The sequence below is a fragment of the Electrona antarctica genome (genome assembly GCF_951216825.1).
Source record: "Electrona antarctica genome assembly, chromosome: 21".
Taxonomy (NCBI): Eukaryota; Metazoa; Chordata; class Actinopteri; order Myctophiformes; family Myctophidae; genus Electrona; species Electrona antarctica.
Window position 1 is genome coordinate 27,006,487 of NC_136802.1, and position 19,564 is coordinate 27,026,050.

General features: G+C 45.8%; 1 protein-coding gene across 1 annotated transcript in view; it reads left to right on the forward strand.

Moving 5' to 3' along the window:
- LOC306914306 (nuclear factor 1 B-type-like) overlaps positions 1 to 19,564 on the forward strand; it is a 94,044-nt gene that overhangs the window by 52,358 nt on the left and 22,122 nt on the right. Inside the window, exon 3 of the mRNA XM_079491303.1 lies at positions 14,154 to 14,210. Within this exon, the coding sequence (XP_079347429.1) occupies positions 14,154 to 14,210 (57 nt within the window). The remainder of the gene's footprint in view (positions 1 to 14,153; positions 14,211 to 19,564) is intronic.

Sequence of the window (19,564 nt, forward strand, 5' to 3'; positions counted from 1 at the left end):
GCTTTTTTTGGGGGAAAAGTCATTTGAAAATCTTTTTTTTTTTTTTTTTTGTATGATGTTGTATAAATACCCACTCTTATAATTTAACTTAATTTAGACCTGAGGACGATTCTACAAAATGTCTTCTAAATCCTGACAGTTTTCTGAAAAACCCTTTGTTTCTATGTCATTCTCAAACATTTTCATGTCAAGGACCCCCAAGATTATATGTAATTGGCCGCCGGACCCCCATCTGAAAATATGTTGTTCCAGGGACAACAAATAGCAGATCTACAAGCTCGTAGCTACGAGCTTGTAGATCTGCTATTTTTCAATGGCTAAAGTATAACAATGCTTAAAACACCAAAAGGGGGTTCCCGCCCAAAATGGGTTAATTTAACTCGGAGAGTGGAGAAATTTAGGCAAACCCTTTGTGGTCCATTATTACACTCTTCTGTGTTTCAATAAAATAACGCTGATGTGTACTGTTGACGTGACGATGGACATTAGCCAATTGCAGCGCTGCTCCTCACTTACGCGCACATATTTGGCACGTACTTAAACGGAAACCCTCAGGAAGCTGCATGATGATGTTTACATCCTTTCCTTTTAAGTCCTTTAAACTTATAAAGCATCGATAATAAACCTTTTCATCTTTTGTGGACTCGACGTGTTGACAAACCTCGTTAAAAATCACTTTGTGTACAGAAATGTGTGACTTGAACCTCGATGTTCGGAAACGGCGGCATGCAGAGAGCATTGAGCGAATAGTGGAGGTGAACGACATGCAGAGACCATTGAGCGTATAGTGGAGGTGAACGACATGCAGAGAGCATTGAACGTATAGTGGAGGTGAACGACATGCAGAGACCATTGAGCGTATAGTGGAGGTGAACGACATGCAGAGACCATTGAGCGTATAGTGGAGGTGAACGACATGCAGAGACCATTGAGCGTATAGTGGAGGTGAACGAGAAGAGAGAAAGGAAAGGAACTAACGAGGGAAAAATACTAAAACAGAAAAGTTAGATTCACCGAAACGGGAGAGAGAGAGAGAGAGAGAGAGAGACATGGAGGGAGCCAGTAGAGGGGGGGTGAGGGGGGGGGAGGAGATGGAGGGGGGGTGTTGGAAACAGTAAGTGGGGCGCACAGTGTGCTGACGGGAGGCCAGCCCTGCTCATTTTTCATGGGACAGATGAGCCACTGTGTGGCTGTGTTGTGTGTTGTGTTGTGTTGTCTTCCAGACCCGGCCCGCTGACCGCACAGCACATGTACAGCACAGAGCAGCTCTCTGCGGGACATCCGAGCGCTGCCTCTGTGTCGGTGTGTGCGTGTGTACACGTGTGTGTGTGTGTGTGTGTGTGTGTGTGTGTGTGTGTGTGTGTGTGCACGCACGCTCACAGATAAATACTGCGGACGTATATAACATCCTTTCGGGTGTGTATAGCGCGTGCATATTATATATGCTTGTGGGCTTTCATGTGCATCCGTGTCCGCAAAGGTTTTTTGTTTGGCCCCACATGCGAGTGTGCACGGTCACAAGCATTCACAGGCGCAAGTGTGTGCACAAGTGTGTGTGTGTGTGTGTGTGTGTGTGTGTGTGTGTGTGTGTGTGTGTGTGTGTGTGTGTGTGTGTGTGTGTGTGTGTGCTGCTATATCTGTGTATATGACTGCACGCGTGTCTGACTGCCTATGTATCGTACGTACATATGTATACCGTCTATGCGTATGTGTTTGTGTGTACAGGCTGTGTCTGCATATCCGCTTGTGCACGCGTGCGTGGGTGGCGTGCATGTAAGTGTGTGTGCGTGCGTGCGTGTGTGTTTGCGTGTGTGTGTGTGTGTCTTTCCTGGCAGTCTGGCTAATGATCCGGCAGGCCTTTCAGCCTCTTGTTCGGGGCCCACTCGCCAAATGAATGCCCCCCCCCGTCCCCCCTCCCCCTCCCCCCGTCCACATTGGTGACCTCAATGAGGAGCCTGTTGTCCTCCCTGCTCACGCTAAAAACCTCTCCTCTTTTCACCGCCCCGTGAGAGTTTACCAAGGAGGAGGAGGAGGAGAAGGACGAGGAGGAAGAGGGGGCACGGAAACCAATGGCCCACTCTTCTCTAGAATTAGTATGCGGTGCGCTTTGGGAGACGAGCGCGCTGCCTGCCGCGTGCGTGGAACAACACGCCACCGGCGCTTGAAGTTTTAGCGTACTGTACGCGCACGTGTGCGTGCTGCGGTGTATGTACGCGCTAGAAGACGGCCATGGCGCCTATAGTCGCAGAAAGTTGAATGCATTGCACGTTCACGTAAAGAGTGGACACACACAACAAACACGTCCCACGTGAACGGAGATGCACGAGTGTATTGGCAGGTCGGGGCGCACACTCCAACCCACACGTATAGACGTGCGCACACACAGACGCACGCACGCACACACACACACACACACACACACACAAGCAGAGTGTGTGGCGCACCTCATTGTTCTTGTCTGGGCTGTGATCCCACTTGATTCTATGAGTCTTAAAACCCTGACAGCCCTACTGTGTGCATGCGACGTGCGCATGCATATGTGTGTGTGTGTGTGTGCGTGTGCGTGCGCGCACTCCCTTCCCACTGTATTCAACAAGCCCGCCGGTGTCTGTCTTGGAGAAAGGAAGGCAAAATGTCATTGTTCTCGCAGACGTTTCAACTTTGCCCCTCTCACATTCGTGTCTCTTTCTCTGTTTTGTTTGTGCGTGCGCGCGAGCGCGCGCGTGTGTGTGTGAGAGAGAGAGAGAGAGCGAGAGAGAGAGAGAGAGAGAGAGAGAGAGAGGGAGAGAGAGAGGTGGGGTTGGACCAGAGTGACTCATCTTACTGTACCTGCATTCCTAGTCTTTAGAGTGACATTGGATAGGGCCAAAGCCCAGCACCTCTTGCCTGTCTGCCTTTAAGCCCAAAATGAAATACCTGCCTTGTTCCAATTATAAGATAATAATTAGAACGTCACCAAGTGTATGGGCTCTGTCTAAGAGACACAGCCACAGCATTTGTCACTGCCTGTGTGTGTGTGTGTGTGTGTGTGAATGGCTGTGTGTGTGTTGTATTATTATGAGCACAACATTCAGCTATAACGAGCTACGCTGTTCTCTTCTGTTATACTGCAGCCTACCCTAATTCTGTTTGAATCGAGGTATTGTTACATCACACTGTGTAACAATGCCAATAATGTTTTAAGGGATCGAAGCAGTATATCCAAGATGCGTCCAGGGTGTTGAACTGAGGGAGGAATACTTTGTTTTTGTTGGACCATTAATTTGAAGCGTCGGTTCGTGGTCATGTTGGCTTGCATTGTAGCTGCTGCCGACAAGTTGCAACGGTTTAAAGTTGTCGACACGCCACGTTGACCCTGAGAGAATGCTCTACATGCAGTGTTGATTTTGTCGACTAACACCATGACGAAAAATACTCGTCGACTCGTTTTCACTGACGAAAACTAAATGAGAACTGAGCTAAATAAATTGACAATTTCGTCAAAAAAACAAAAAAGCAACTAGACTAAGATGTTAGGAAGGGACTTAAGTGGACAAGAGATCCAATATAAGTACATTTTACACTTGGTTGCATGGTGAAAATACTGTGTTTTACTCTGAAAGCACAGACCCTTACAGGTCCATTTCTTCTGTGTTTTACTCTGAAAGCACAGACCCTTACAGGTCCATTTCTGTGTTTTACTCTGAAAGCACAGACCCTTACAGGTCCATTTCTGTGTTTTACTCTGAAAGCACAGACCCTTACAGGTCCATTTCTGTGTTTTACTCTGAAAGCACAGACCCTTACAGGTCCATTTCTGTGTTTTACTCTGAAAGCACAGACCCTTACAGGTCCATTTCTTTCTCAGGGTTAAACTGACAACTAAACAACGAACCGTCTAATGCACATGTTTCTGTGTAACCGCCAGGTTGGAGCAATATCCCAGGAAGTGCTTTGCTTTTGTTTTTGCCTCATTTGGTCCAGTCTAAATCGCCCTCCCTCTCCTCTCACCCCCGTTACAACAGCGTACCGCCATACTGTATATATAAGATGGCGTCCTGTTTTTTTGGCCCCCAGTTAGTATATAGTGGTGGATCCGCATTTTCTTTCGCCCTCTTCTCGTGGCCAGGTCAGTTGCCCCCCGATGCCAGCTGCCTTGCGGAATGCCTTGCACAAGCAACGACCCCCCGCCAACCTGCCCCCCCCCCCCCCCCCCCCCCCCCCCGTCGCTGAGATGCCAGGACGAAGAAGAGGGGGCGAAGGCATCGGGTCGGTCGGCAGGCTGGCACACACAATGGCTGTGGGCATGATAAGATCCTCCCCTCCTCTCCTCTCCGGGGCAGATTTCCTTGCCCATATCTTTTGTTTGGCTTGTTTGGGTTGCGGCTCATCTCCGATAAAGGCCACTTTGTTTAGACAACAAAGCGGGAGAGAGGGAGGGTGAGAGGGAAACGAGAGAGAGAGAGAGAGAGTGAGAAAAAAAGGACAAGAAAAGAAACAGGGAGGGAGATCGAGCGGCGAGGAAAGGCGAAGAACGATCTCCCCCAAAACAAATGGGAACATTTAGATATGAGGAAAGACGGAAGAGTGTCTTAAGGAAGGGAACGTAGACATATAGCTAGCCTGATATGACATTCTAAATTCATGAAAATAAATCGATGTTTAAAGTTAACACACGATCCTTAGTATGTATCAGTTATCTTTATTTTTATAGGTATTGAATCAATGTAGCAGCTCCTGTGGAAGGAAACATATACTGCATATTACGGCTGGGTGAATTTCAGATAGCGGGTTAAATAATTTCATCTAAGCATGCAGTTCTCTCGTCTAGATAAGACAATTATCTCACCACAACTACGTCAGATAAGCACACATAGGCGGGCACAAAAAGATACAAAAGGAGTGGAGGGATATACTGTTGCACACACGTAGAGAGATAGACGGATAGCGATGGGAAGAAAGAGAGAAAGGAAGAGAGCGGAAGAGAGAGAGAGATATTAGGAGGGGGGACAACAGCAGGTTCTGCCGGCTGTTGGACGTCGGCCTGTGCAGTGTGAGGTCATCGACCGAGCCGTGAAAGGCGGAGAGCTAGGAGCAGGGGAGGACACGACGACGAGACAAGAGTGCACACATGCACGCTCACTCACTCCACGTGCACACATACGGCCATTTAAGACGTATATACGCTCGGTGCCAGCAACTTGTGTGACCTATACACCGCAACGCGCGCACGCGCACGCACACACACACACACACACACACACACACACACACACACACACACACACACACACACACACACACACACACACACACACACACACACACACACACACACACACACACACAATGTTTCTTATGTTTTCCAATTAAGGGGAAAGGACAGGAGTGAGTCTCGGAGTGAGAGATGGAAGGAAGGAAGGAAGGAAGGAAGGAAGGAAGGAAGGAAGGAAGGAAGGAAAAGGAAGGAAGGAAGGAAGGAAGGAAGGAAGGAAGGAAGGAAGGAAGGAAGGAAGGAAAGAAAGAAAGAGGATGTAGAACAGAAAGTGTGCTCGACCACATCAAATATTTACTCAGGAGCAGCTGTATTGTCGAAACATTACGCATCAGAGCCAGTCCTGTAATTAGGTCGATATGTATTTATTTTCTCTCCTCCTCCCGTTCTCCCTCTCTCTCCCTCTATCTCTCTCTCTCCCTCTCTCTCCCTCTCTCTCCCTCTCTCTCGTTCTCCCTCCTTCTCCCTCTATCTCCCTCTCTCTCTCGTTCTCCCTCCTTCTCCGGGAGTCAGTCCACCACCTCCCCCCCCCCCCACCTCTCTCCCGGCTCACCCTCGCATTCCCCTCCCCTCCTCCTCCTCCTCCTCGCCTCCCCAGGCTGCTGAAATGCGTCTTGGCTCGGGACCCATGCCTCTGGCAGCCAGAGTGCTATACATGTGCACAGAGAGAGAGAGAGAGAGAGAGAGAGAGAGAGAGAGAGAGAACCCCGCTCGGCATAAAATGGCTGCCAGACGGGCTTCTCCTCCTGAAATGTCGACGGCGCTATGCATCTGTAGCCAGGGTTGCATGCACGCGCAAAAAAAAAACCACGTGCACACGCACGCCGCTTTTTGCAAGTGTGTGCGTGTGTGTGTTGGGTGGGGGGGGTGGGGGGTCTGTACGTGTCTGTTAGTGTTTGTGGGCTAGGACCACTGCAAAAAAAAAAAGGAGAAAGAAAGTTTCCCTAAACTATGTGGTTGATTTAATCCACGCTGTGTGCGAGTGTGTGTGTGTGTGTGTGTGAGCGAGAAAGAGCGTATGTGTTTGTGTGTGTGCGCGCATGTGTGTTCAGTAATTTCGTGGGGGAAAAGGAATGGGTATCATGCCAAAAGCTGACAGGGTGGGTTGGAGAGTGAGTGAGAGAGAGAGAGAGAGAGTGTGCGTGTGATTGTGTGTGTGCGCGCGTTTGCGTGTGTGCACCGTGCCGCGCGTCCGTGCGTGCGTGCGTGTGCACGCGCACGAGTGTTTTAGTGATTATAAAATCCAGGCGAGCATGCAGCACGCTTGGGCGTGGAGAATAAAAGCTCACAATAGCTGCTGAGAAAAGGTTCTCGCCCAGCCAGATTTCGGCGGCCATTACACCTAATTGGCCCCTGTTGTTAGAATGGAATGATAACTATCTGATGGACGAGAAGGTGCAGGGAGGACGTTGGAAACATTTACACTACCCACAATCCCTTGCTACAGCTTCTTCTTCTCGATGTGTAACAAACAGCGTCTTATTCGTCTTATTCGTATTTTTTACTCCTTTTTTTTTTTCTCCTCTCTTTCTTTGCTTCCCTCGGTTTGTTTGTTTAAACAAGTGGCAGGGACGTAGGGTGCCAAGAAATGTTGTTTTTGGAAAAGGGCCGTGTGTGTGTGTGTGTGTGTGTGTGTGTGTGTGTGTGTGTGTGTGTGTGTGTGTGTGTGTGTGTGTGTGTGTGTGTGTGTGTGTGTGTGTGTGTGTGTGTGTGTGTGTGTGTGTGTGTGTGTGTGTGTGTGTGTGTGTGTGTGTGTGTGTGTGCGCGCGCGCTGTCTGGGCCTGCGATCAAGCCCTGCCAAGCACCCAGGGCAAGAGCCCAGCCTCCTCGACCGCAACTGTTTATTTACAGGTTACACTGCTGTTTATTTGAAGACTATCGGATTGTTGGCCCGGACTCCAGAGCGGGACACCTCTTTAGATGAAGACAAGGACCCGTGCACTCCCCCAAACATCCCCCCAGTGTGTCTTTTTTGTTTTGTTTTGTTTTCTGCACCACTCCTCTCGTAACTGCCTTTTTTTTGGCATTCCTCCTGAAATTCAGAGTGCATACATTTGTGCACGGTCTTATTTTTGAACCACAATGCTATTTTTAGACGTGGGGGTTTCAGAGTTGTTTCATTCAGGTATACCATGCCTCATCGTGGGCCAATCCGCCGGATGTAAAGACTACTGAAAGACATTGCAAATGACGACGTTGTGTTATTTATTTTTTCCCCGCTGACCCAAGTGATCCAGCACTCGCCAATAACCCCCCGACCATCGGCCAGTTTTCCAAACCAAAGCACCAACAACAACAGCAACTGCCCTGGCCGGCGGTGCATTGTAGCGAGAGGTCAGAGGTCAAATGTAGTGCACGGGGTTGAGGTGTTCCACCGGCTTCAGAGCGGAGAGAGAAGACTGCCCTTACAGCTCTCTAGGCCGAGGAGAGAGAGAGAGAGAGGGAGAGAGAGAGAGAGAGAGAGAGAGAGAGAGAGAGAGAGAGAGAGAGAGAGAGAGGGACAGAGAGAGAGGGAGAGAGAGAGAGATAGGGAGGGAGAGAGAGAGAGAGAGGGAGAGAGAGAGAGGGAGCAGAGAGTGGCTGACAGACGGACCATATGTCTCTACCCCACCTCGACTCATCCAGGTGGCTTCTCCCGGTGCTGCAGCGTGGGGCCTTCTTCGCGCTGGAAAAGATGCTGGCTGGGATCTCTAATTGCCGCTACCATCTGCTCTTTTTTTTCTTTTTTTGTCACGGTTGCCTGTGCAGACCTGGAGGAAGACACCCCCATCCCCATACATCCCCCCCAACCCCCCTTCACCCCGCCCCCCTTTTTTAATCTCCTCGATCTCTGCCGCCGTAGAAAACACATCCGCCGGTCATCACCTCCACCTCTACCTTCTTGATGGTCTATCCTCTCTCTCTCTCTCTCCATCCATTGCCCCCTCTCACCTCTCTCTCTCTGGCTACGCCTTCTTTCTTCTCCTCCTCGCATGCTATACCTTACCGCCTCCATGCCTCCCTCCTCCCACTTTCCTCTCTCTCTCTCTCTCTCTGTCTCTCTCTCTCTCTCTCTCTCCAGTCTCCAGGCCTCCTCTCTCTCTCCCTCCCTCCCACCCCATTCTGTGTCTCTCAGCATCTCTCCGGGGAGAGGCCGGTGCAGTTGGCAGCTGTAACTAGACTGATGGATGGCTCTGAGAGTGGCATGGGGAGGGAAGGCGAAGGCCACGGAGCGCCCCGCAATCACTTTATGGACGCCGTTCTGTGCCAACTCCACACAAACCCGCCAAACCCGCTCACAAAAGCCTTTCAACGGCGTGTGTGTGTGTGTCTACGTGTGTATGTGTGTGTGTGAGTGTCTGCCCGAGCAGTTGCGTTGCAGTGCGCGTGCACGCCAGTCCGGAATGACTCACTCCTCTATAGATGGGAACCGTTCTGTGTGTTTTTTTGCTGACTTCAGACAGTGACGTACGGCCGTTGTTCGGGAGACGTGCCGGGCGCACGGCAGCCTTCTTTGTTATAGCGTCGACTTCAACCGGTTGCTTATGGCGCCGCTAACTGGTTAGCGCGAGCTATGCACGACGTTCGCCAGTTAAGTCATGGTTTTTTGTTGTAATACACAAACATTTCGAATACCTTTTTTGTTGAAGCCCCGGCAGATAAACCCCCGTCTGAAACCCATATTGTGAGAAAGCACAAGTTAGGTTAGGCCTTTATTGTGAGAGAGCACAAGTTGGAAGTTATTGGGGCTTAGCGTACAGAAGGAGGGGGATTTTTTTCTGCTTAACGTATGGTGTTGTTCCCTCCCTACTTTGTCATTGTTGAGCCTCGGCCAAGAACATTCCGTTTTTGCAGTGCTGTTTAATAGTCAAATTTAGGAGAGGGGGGGGCAAGTGAAAAGGGTGGGAGAGAGAGAGTGAGAGAGAGAGAGTGAGAGAGAGAGAGAGAGAGAGAGAGAGAGAGAGAGAGAGAGAAGGGATAGCTAGTCAAAGAGAGAGAGGGAGAGAATAAATCTTTCAACTTTTTTTCCCTTCCCATTTCTCTTTCCCACCCGCCTCTTTCCCTCACTCTCTCTCTCTCTCTCTCTCTCTCTCTCTCTCTCTCTCTCTCTCTCTCTCTCTCACTCTCTGTCGCTCCTGCGCTCTCTTCTTCTCTCTCTCCCTCTTTCCCTCTCTCTCCCTCCACGATGCCTCTGAGACATGGCTTATGAGAGCCACGGCAGGAAGAGGGGTGTTGTTGCAAGGCGAGGGTATCTGAGTTCACCGTCTTTCTCACTCTCTCTCTCTCTCTCTCTCTCTCTCTCTCCTTTTGCTCTGTGCGTTTAAAGGCGTAGATGGTACAGTATCTCCCCGGTGTTTCTCATTGTGCTGCTGGTGTCTCTCTCTCTCTGAGAGCACGTGGGGGCCTATAGGCCAGTGTAAATCATTACGGGGGTCCGGGCGCTCACCGTGCTGCTGTGCTGCTGCAGTGCAGCCCTGCTCCTCGCCTTGCCTCATGTGCTCCATGTATGGTCGCAGGGCTTGAGCACTGTACATACACACTGTACTGTACTGTACTGTACTGTACTGTACTGTACTGTACTGTACTGCAGCTGTTGTTTTTATTCCCCCCCCCCCCCCCCCCCCCCCCCCTTCTTGTAGTCTGCAGACATTTTGAACGTGTCATAGATGGGTAAACAACATAGCCGAAGGCAATGTAACGTTCATTTGTGGGTTATGTTTGATTAAGGTGTCGACTGTGTGTGCCAGCATGGACCTAATAACTCCTGTGTGTACAGTTGACTTCATGCATGGCACACCAAATAAACAACAACGCCTAAATAAAACACACCCACAATTAACGATACTATTACTTTCAGCTGCATCGTTTAACCCCTACATGACACGTTAAAATGACTGCTGTGTCACTCTGTACCAGCACACCACTTAAAATAGCGTTGGAACCTTACGGGCCACGTTGCTATTGCACATAACATTGTCTATCGTTTTGAGCGGTGCAACCACTCAAAAGGATTGTAATTGTAAAACACCCAAAATAAGATAACATTTTTGTTTCAAACATATTAGATTATTCGTTTTTAGTGTTGAAAGGACTTGAAGCTATTTGAACCTTTTGAATTATCGCTTTGGACTGAAACTGTTTTAGGGGAGATAACTGTGCTGAGGAATGGCTGTGTGTGTGTGTGTGTGTGTGTGTGTGTGTGTGTGTGTGTGTGTGTGTGTGTGTGTGTGTGTGTGTGTGTGTGTGTGTGTGTGTGTGTGTGTGTGTGTGTGTGTGTGTGTGTGTGTGTGTGTGTGTGTGTGTGTGTGTGTGTGTGTGTGTGTGTGTGTGATTCGCAGTTATTTGCTATCCGAAAATAGCAGATCTATACAAACATTATGAGCATGTAGAGTGTCTATTTTCGGTGCAACCACATGTAGCTCAGGCTTTAGGGTCAGGGTTAGAATTAGAATCGGCTACAAATTGTAAAAAATAAACCCATTCACGGCGGGAACCCCGTTTGTGTTTTCTAGCATTATGTTGTACTTTAGCTATTGAAAAATAGCAGATCTACAAGCTCATAGCGCGGCACCGAGTGCCGCGCTACAAGCTTGTAGGTCTGCTATTTAAAAAATCGTGAAAATGTGGAGCAAATCTTTGAATATACTCTTTCAGAGCGAACGTTTTTAACTCAAATCTTTGCTTCTGGGAGGGGGGGTCTCTGGAACAACATATTTTCACATGGGGGGTCGGCGGCCAATTACATATTTTTTGGGGGGTCCTTGACATGAAAATGTTTGAGAACGACTGACAGAAACATGGGGTTTTCAGAAAACTCTCAGGATTTAGAAGACATTTGTAGAATGGTCGTCAGGTCTAAATGGGTTAAGTGCTGTCCTCACAAGCGTAGTAACTTAAAACACGATGGACAGTCAGGCATTCTGCAGTGGAACACACTCACTCCCCTCCCCGGGAGTCTCTGAGGTGAAGGACGTCAATCCAGGCCCCCCCCCCCCCCCCCGTCTCATACCAGAGCATGTGCACTGTACTCCGGTGGAAAGAATTCCACTTGTGTTTCCTTGTGGATCCCCACCCCACTCTCACTCCCTACAGTCTCGCGTTGCCAGACTGTTGCCTCTCGCAATTTCCAAATGCTTCTCGTCATACAGTCTGGACTGGAGCAAGTAAAATATAAAGCGGAAGTGGAGACCCCCCCCCCCCCTCCTCACGCAAATGTATCCTAATAAAAATCAAAAACATCTAAGCATTTTTAGCTTGCCATGCTCTTACTCGGATTCCAGGAGGTGTAGTTCCAGACTCTGGGCTCCATCTTGTGCCACCCCATACCCCTTATCCCTACACTTATTTGCCATTTTTTACTATTTTAATACGTTTAAAAATAGTTCAACTAGCCAATCTACATCGACACGTTGTTAGCATGTAGATCGGCTCTTTGTACTATTTTAAAATGTTTTTAAAAAATTGCAAATAAGTTTAGGGATAAGGGGTAAGGGGTGGCACAAGATCTAGGGCCTTATATAACATTCAGAGATTGTGGAATAGTTGTCTGGCTATACACAAGGCTATTCACTCACTCACTCACTCACTCACTCACTCACTCACTCACTCACTCACTCACTCACTCACTCACTCACTCACTCACTCACTCACTCAATTCAATTCAATTCAAAGGAGCTTTATTGGCATGAGAAAACATACGTTTACATTGCCAAAGCAAAAGTGGAACAAAACAATCAAGATAAAACAATACAATAAACGTGTAAACAGAGCTGTGTCATATTAACACTTTGAGTAATACTATCTTGTGAGACTATAAAAGATTGTGCATTTTCTGTCAGAGATAGTAATACATCCATATAGGAGACGTTTTATACTTTTGAAAGTTGACAACAGTATTTCAATGTTTTAAACATGTTATAAACATTTGGTGGTTTTTCAAACTCTCCTTGGGAGATTGTAATCCGTGGGAAGTACATGTCTCTGATGTCTTGGTACAGTGGACAGTATGTGTCTCTGATGTCTTGGTACAGTGGACAGTATGTGTCTCTGATGTCTTGGTACAGTGGACAGTATGTGTCTCTGATGTCTTGGTACAGTGGACAGTATGTGTCTCTGATGTCTTGGTACAGTGGACAGTATGTGTCTCTGATGTCTAAGTACAACGGCTTGGAAGTGTAGCTCAGTCTCTACCTCGTTTTGTGTGCAGTGGGTGCACCCACTCACTCACTCACTCACTCACTCACTCACTCACTCACTCACTCACTCACTCACCCACCCACCCACCCACCCACTCACTCACTCACTCACTCACTCACTCACTCACCCACCCCCACACACACACACACACACACACACACACACATTTAATTTTGTTCTTTGTTTAATTTTGTTCCTACCACCTCACATGGCATGGCCGTACCATACGATACCACCATCATAACCCGCTGGCCCTCTTTCTTTGAAAGACCTTTACTCTTAACTTGTGACTGCGTCTGGGCATTAATCTTAGCCCTGCAATTTAATTAAGAAAGAAAGAATCTAATCGGATTATGGGATGGTTCTGAGACCGCTGCATGTGTGCAGGTCATATTCTTGTGGATGTGGTGTTCCACATCCGTGTTGATTTTGACAGAAAATTTAGATTTCTACTTTTAGTCATAGTCTTTTGACCACTAGTTTTAGTCACCTTTGGAATGTTTTAGTGTTAGTCTAGTTTTAGTCAACTAAATGTCATAAGATCTTAGTCGACTAAAATGTATTTTGGCGGGCCTTTTCAGTATGCAACCAAGTGTAAAATGACTCGTGTCTTTTACTTATACTGGATATCTTGTCCACTATAGTCCCTTCCTAACATTTTGGTCTAGTTTGTATTTGTTGATGAAATTGCCAATATATTTAGTCTTGGTTTTAGTCATCGTAGCTTAGTTTTAATTTAGTTTCCATTTAGTTTTCGCCAGTGAAAAAAGGTAGTCGACGAACATTTTTAGTCATAGTGGTCCCTTTATTTATTTTTTGTTATTCATTTTATATTATTTAAAAAAAACATTCACAGAAAAAAAGCAATAAAAAAAGAAAGCATTCATTAAAAACAAAATTCAACGATTGTTTCTGTAATTTCATGACGAAATCAAGGAAAAAAACAAATGTTTAACAAATGTTAATGAAATAGTGAAAATATCAGTAGTATTCCTGTGGTCGGGCCTATGATGACCACAGTGGTTTTGCTCCATTATAATCAATCATTTCCAGACAGTTTTTTTCTTTTTTCTTTTTTCCAGTGAATTAAAGGAATTTTCATTTCGGTCAAACGTCTTTCCTTGTTTAAGGTTTAATAACACAGTAATGGTCACTCCAGCTATGGGACGCTCAACACAGAACTGGAGGAGACACTTTAACTCATTCTGGACGGGACGGGAACGCCTTTTTGGTGTTTTAAAGCATTATGTTATAGTTTAGCTATTGAAAAATAGCAGATCTACAAGCTCGTAGCGCGGCACTGAGTGCCGTGCTACGTGCTCTGGAACGGTCTCTGGAACGGTCTCTGGAACAACTTATTTTCAGATGGGGGTCCGCGGCCAAATACAGATAATTCTGGGGGTCCTTGACATGAAAAAGGTTGAGCAACACTGACATAGAAACATAGGGTTTTCAGAAAACAGTTTTTTAATGGGTTAAAAGTGGCTGTGTCATTTTTAGATGTTTGCGTCGGCTATTCAAAAAAAATAGCTGATTTACAAGCTCACAGCGTGGCACGCTTGTTGTACTGTACATCTGCAACTACCGATTTAGGATTCAGGTCTTAATCTGCTTCCATAAAATAATCACATTGTCACAACAATAAAGGTTTATGTCGGTCAATGTCCTCATATATATATATATACTGATCTCTCTCTGTCCCTCTCTCTCTGTGTGTTTGCAGACTTGCAGCAGTCAGGAAGTCCCAGTAACAATGAGCAAGGCAAGAATCCACCTCCAGGTATGTTCAGTGTGCTATTCGTCCTCTGCTGGGCTGTCATCACCCCATTGTTCCTCCCATAGAAGTCCCCCCGGCCGGCCGGGCCGCGGCGGTTACAGTGGCCCATGTATACACAGTACTGTATCCTCCTCTCTAGCGTTCCAATACGTCTTATCTGACGTGAACCCTGTGACTTCTGCTGCTTCTCCCAGACGGGACCATGTGGTGCTGCCTTCGCCAGTGGCGTGCACAGATAGACACTAGGGGGTGCTAGAGCACTTTTGGCAATGTGCCCTTTTGGAAAAAAAGGGTTTTTTTTTTTCTTGTTTTTTTTTTTTTTTGTACAGTGTACACTTACACTGTACAGTATGTGGACCATGGTGACATTGATCAATTCTTGTTAAAAAGCTTCTAATATATTATTTAGGCCCCACAATCTATAAATGTCACACTATTAAGGCAACCGGCCGGTTCCACGCGCTGCACAAGGTGCCCTTTTTTTCACTTGAGCACCTGCCCCTCTAAATGTCTGTGCACGACACTGGCCTTCGCTGTGGAAAATCCAACAAAAAAACCCAAAAAACAACAACAACACCAGTGTTGTTGTTGTCAGCTAAAACTAAGACGAGAAATGTTTGTCGACTACCTTTTTTCACTGAGGAAAACTAAATGGAAACTAAGCTATGATGACTGAAACTATAAGACTAAATATACGGACAATTACGTCAACAAATAAAAACTGGACTAAAATGTTAGGAAGGGACTAGTGGACAAGAGATCCAGTATAAGTCATTTTACACTTGGTTGCATGCTGAAAATAGCTATATAGGCTATTTTCAGCAAGTGTAAAATCAGCCAGTATCAAGGCCTGATACATTTTAGTCGACTAAATCAACTGTAGATTTAGTCGACTAAAATCTTATGACATTTAGTCGACTAAAACTAGACTAGACTAAAACATTCCAGGTGGCTAAAATGGGACTAAAACTAAATGAAAACTATTCAAGAGACTACGACTAGAACTAAAATCAAAATGTGTTGCCAAAAACAACACTGAACACCACCACCACAAAGTCTTCAGTGCTTAATGTTTTTCACCTTTTACATTTTTGAAAACTTGTCTGTAAGGAAGCCAAACTAAAATAAGTTTTACTCGTATGTACCTGTACACAAGATGTAACAATAAAATACAGCCTTGAACCTTGAACTTTGAACATGAAACCTAGGGTCATCATCATCATCATTTTTCGACCGCGGTCGAGATCATGGATTTCACAATGCCATGCCAGACTTGCCCGGTTCTTCATTGCCATCCCCAGTTCCTGCTTACTGATGCATGTGTCCCTAGCGATGACATCAGGGAACGACAGTTTTCTATCTCTGGTCTGCTTTGAGGCAGGACTCCAGAGAAGAAGGGAAGATATAACCTCATTGTCAGCTCTGTAGCAGTGGCCGGCAAACTGTCTTCTGGATTGGACTAGTGAAGAAACACGGGGAAGGTTGCCGTATATTAGATTAGTCGATGGGTGGCTCTTCCAAGACAGATTTAGCGCTCTCATTAGAAGGCGAGTGTAAGTGCCATCCAGCCGTTTCTCTAGTTTCTAGGGTCAAGGGTGCCTGTGGAGAAGTCCTTTTGTCATTCCGAATGAAAAATACTTTTTCATTCCAAAGCAAACAAGTAAAAAGGCATTTTTTTCAATTTGTTTACCTACCAAAAACACTCAAATGAATATATTGTATTTCGTCATTCTTTGAGATGCGACTTCGGAAGGGTGATGCAATTATGTTCGTGCCTATAATCGAGGAAAATAGACAAACGTTCTGCTAAAAATATATAGGCAAATATTCTGAATATATCAGATCTGCAAGCATGTATGTAGAATAGTACAGTATGTATTCTATCTTAAGTGTTTGAAATTATGCCATACTGTAGTTAGTAGTACACCAAACTCACGGAGGCAATTTCATATAAACTGAATTAATTAATTCATGAATTCTGCAGTTATAGCGCTTAGCAAACTGCTATCACTCAGTATTATTAATTCTTTATTATTAGAATAGCCATAACACATACACACAGCCAAATAAAACATGTTTCGATATTATTTCTTATAATACTTTTAACAATAAAGTATCATAACACTTCATTATTGCAGACTCACCAAGCCACAGCCAAGATCATATCTAATCATAGTTGTAATGCATGTTAATAATTGAACAATGCATTCTATTATACCACAGGTCGTTTCGAGGAAGCAATCTGGTTGGTTGAAACAGCCTTCTAGCCGTGGATCAAACGAGCACCACTCCACACCTAATCAAAAGTAAAACAAATAATTCAGCTGCTCTGTTTTCCCAGAGCGCTAGCAAACTCGGTGGCTAGGCTAGCTAGTTTCTTGGGACATTTGTGGTCGTAGTGACTTCATCTGTCATTAAAAAATATATTTTTTGGGGGAGTGACATGCAGTAAGGGCCGTCGGGATCGGGAGTCGAACCCGCGGCACACTGCCAGGCTCGGGCTACCGGCCAAGGTGCCTGGACCGCTGAGCAGGCCCGCGGGAAGTACTTTACACTCGCAGGGGCTGAGCGTCTAGTAGGGGGTGCGCGCGCGTAGCGCGCGCCGCAAAAATGCGCGTGCACGCGCATCATGCACGCGCATTTTAGCGCATTTTCACGCGCAAACGTGGCCTTTACTTTCCCTCTCCACACGCAAGTTATATGAACGAACTGACACAGGCAATTAACCAGGATAAGGTGCCAATACTGTGATACAGCATATTTATTTATCTTTTTTTTTTCTTCCCCTCCTGTTCGAGGGGGGGCTGTGCCTGGGGGGAGGGGGTGCTACAGCCCCCCCAGCACCCCTACTTCCCTCAGCCATGCCGCTGAGCCACGGCCCAGGCCGTAATGACATTTTTTGAGGTGTACAGTAGGTGTTGGGTACTAGCATAGAACTACTGTATGAGAATTATATAAAGAAAAAAGTCTTTTGATACTTGAACTTGTAAGTGATTATAAAATCCTTTATAATGGTGTTGATGATTATTGTTGTAAAGCATTTTTGAGTACTTATGATTGTGACTGCTTATAACTGTAATCATTACAAGGAGCTTATGAAGCAGCATATCTAAAATGCATTATAGACCTTGGCTTAACCCATTTAGACCTGAGAACGATTCTACAAAATGTCTTCTAAATCCTGCACAGTTTTCTGAAAAACCTATGTTTCTATGTCAGTGGTGCTCAATATTTCATGTCAAGGACCCCCAGAATTATGTGTAATTGGCCGCCAACCCCCATCTGAAAATATGTTGTTCCATGGACCTCCCCAGAAGCAAAGATTTGAGTTAAAATGTTCACTCTGTAATAATATATATTCAAAGATTTGAGGCACATTTTCACGATTTTTCAAAAATAGCAGACCTACAAGCTCATAGCGCGGCACTCGGTGCCGCGCTATGAGCTTGTAGATCTGCTATTTTTCAATAGCTACAGCATAACATAATGCTTTAAAACACCAAAGGGGGTTCCCGCCCAATATGGGCTAAAGTAGAGTGTTGCCCCTTTTTTTGGCAACAACTGGCCAAGTCTAATTTCTGGATGCGTTGAATTCTTTTTGGGAGGGTATGTTTTGTAGAAATGTGAGGGAAGCTAAAATTAAAAAAAAAAAAAAAACCTGTATTGTCACTTTCTCAGCGGCAACACCAAACGCGTTGGGTTCTAATGAAGTAAGAACACGTCCCTGTTTGCCAAAGGCTCTGCCAAGAGTGAAAGTTTGACTGCAGACTTGGCACCAGCGCACCACCACCAGTGCGCAATACAGTCAGAAAAAAAAAATGGCTGTCTGGGAGCATATTCTTTTGACAGGCCCAGCTCTCAAGCTCCCCTGGACTGACCTGTGCTGCATGCGCGTGTGTCGTCACCATCCAGGAATGAAAATAGTTTGGGAAGCGTAATTAGTTTTCTACCTCAAGAGCAGGTTCTGCCGACATGGCTGCCAAGCAAAACACAGCCAAGCGAGCCAATGACTCAGGGCCTGGAACTGGAAGGGCCCCCTTGTTGTCAGCAGTGGCACGGTTCCCCCATGCGCTAGCCCTTGGCTCACTCAAAAGCTGAGGCATTACACTTTGTAGGTGCCAATCCAGCTGCACCCGCCCGCGCGCTCCGCTTGCCCATTGTCGATTATCCTGGCACAGCTGTGTAATAGGGCATTTACATCGAGTCATTTGGGTGTTGATAACTTGTCGCTGTTTTACTTGAATGATGGCTTTTGGATTATGATCGCTGGGTTCCTGATCGCTGCCCTATTTGCACTGAATGATGAGCTCTGATGACTTGACATAACAGAGCCACACCACTATTGACACGATGCAGCTAATATTTAATTTGTTACCTTAACACAAATACTTTATGTATGTACATGTATGTGTCATCCACCCTCCATGTCGGTTTCTCATCTACCACTGTTCACTATTATACAAGTAATACATGCATCCTTGATCTACTGTATTACAGTATACACCAGTGGTTCCCAGTGTGATGTCACAAGGCGTGAACTGACTGAGGAGGTTCAGGTTCTCATAGTAAACGCGACCTACGGTCACAAACAAGCTAACAACGTGTCGCTTCGCGTGCAGATCTTGTTTTTTGGAGAATTTCTTTGATTTCTTTTTATTTCACCAATGAAATTATTTCATGAACATTTGTGTTTTTTTTGTGTGTGTGGAAATCTTTAGAAAATCTTTTGAAATTATAATAATTAATGACAAAATGTAGGAAACAAAAACAATAAAGTCATAGTTACTCGCAACCCACGGAAATGGATCCACTGCTCACAAAATGTCCCCGGCGGCCCACTGTTTGGGAAACAAGTGCATTATATGTTTATTATTGTTGTTGTTGTTGTCATATTTAGTTAAAAGCTGAATTATTTATTCAGTAAATACGTAAGTGGGCTGTTGAATATGGCTGAAAATATATTAAAGCTGGCAAGTCACCAATTCTTATTGCGTCATTTCACATTCAAATACATTTGCCTAGTAATTGTAACATTCAAATCAACAATTCCATTTACCTTGCTGTGCAAGTAAACAGTGAATAGGGTGCCCGGTGGTTCACAGAGTAAGAGCACATGCAGTACCATATGTGACCAGATTTGACTGAGAGACTGCCATCGCGCAAAGGAGGAGGAGAAAAACTTTTTTTTAAATGAGTTAATAGCACAGGCAGACTCTTCACATACTAGAGCATGTCTGGAATATGTGTCAGAGCTGAAATCGACATGTAAATATGAAAAGAATGCCCAAACATGTACGGTAGCTAGGTGTAATATTAGAGACCACAGAAGTGAACCTTCCAAGCCTGTTTTCTCAACT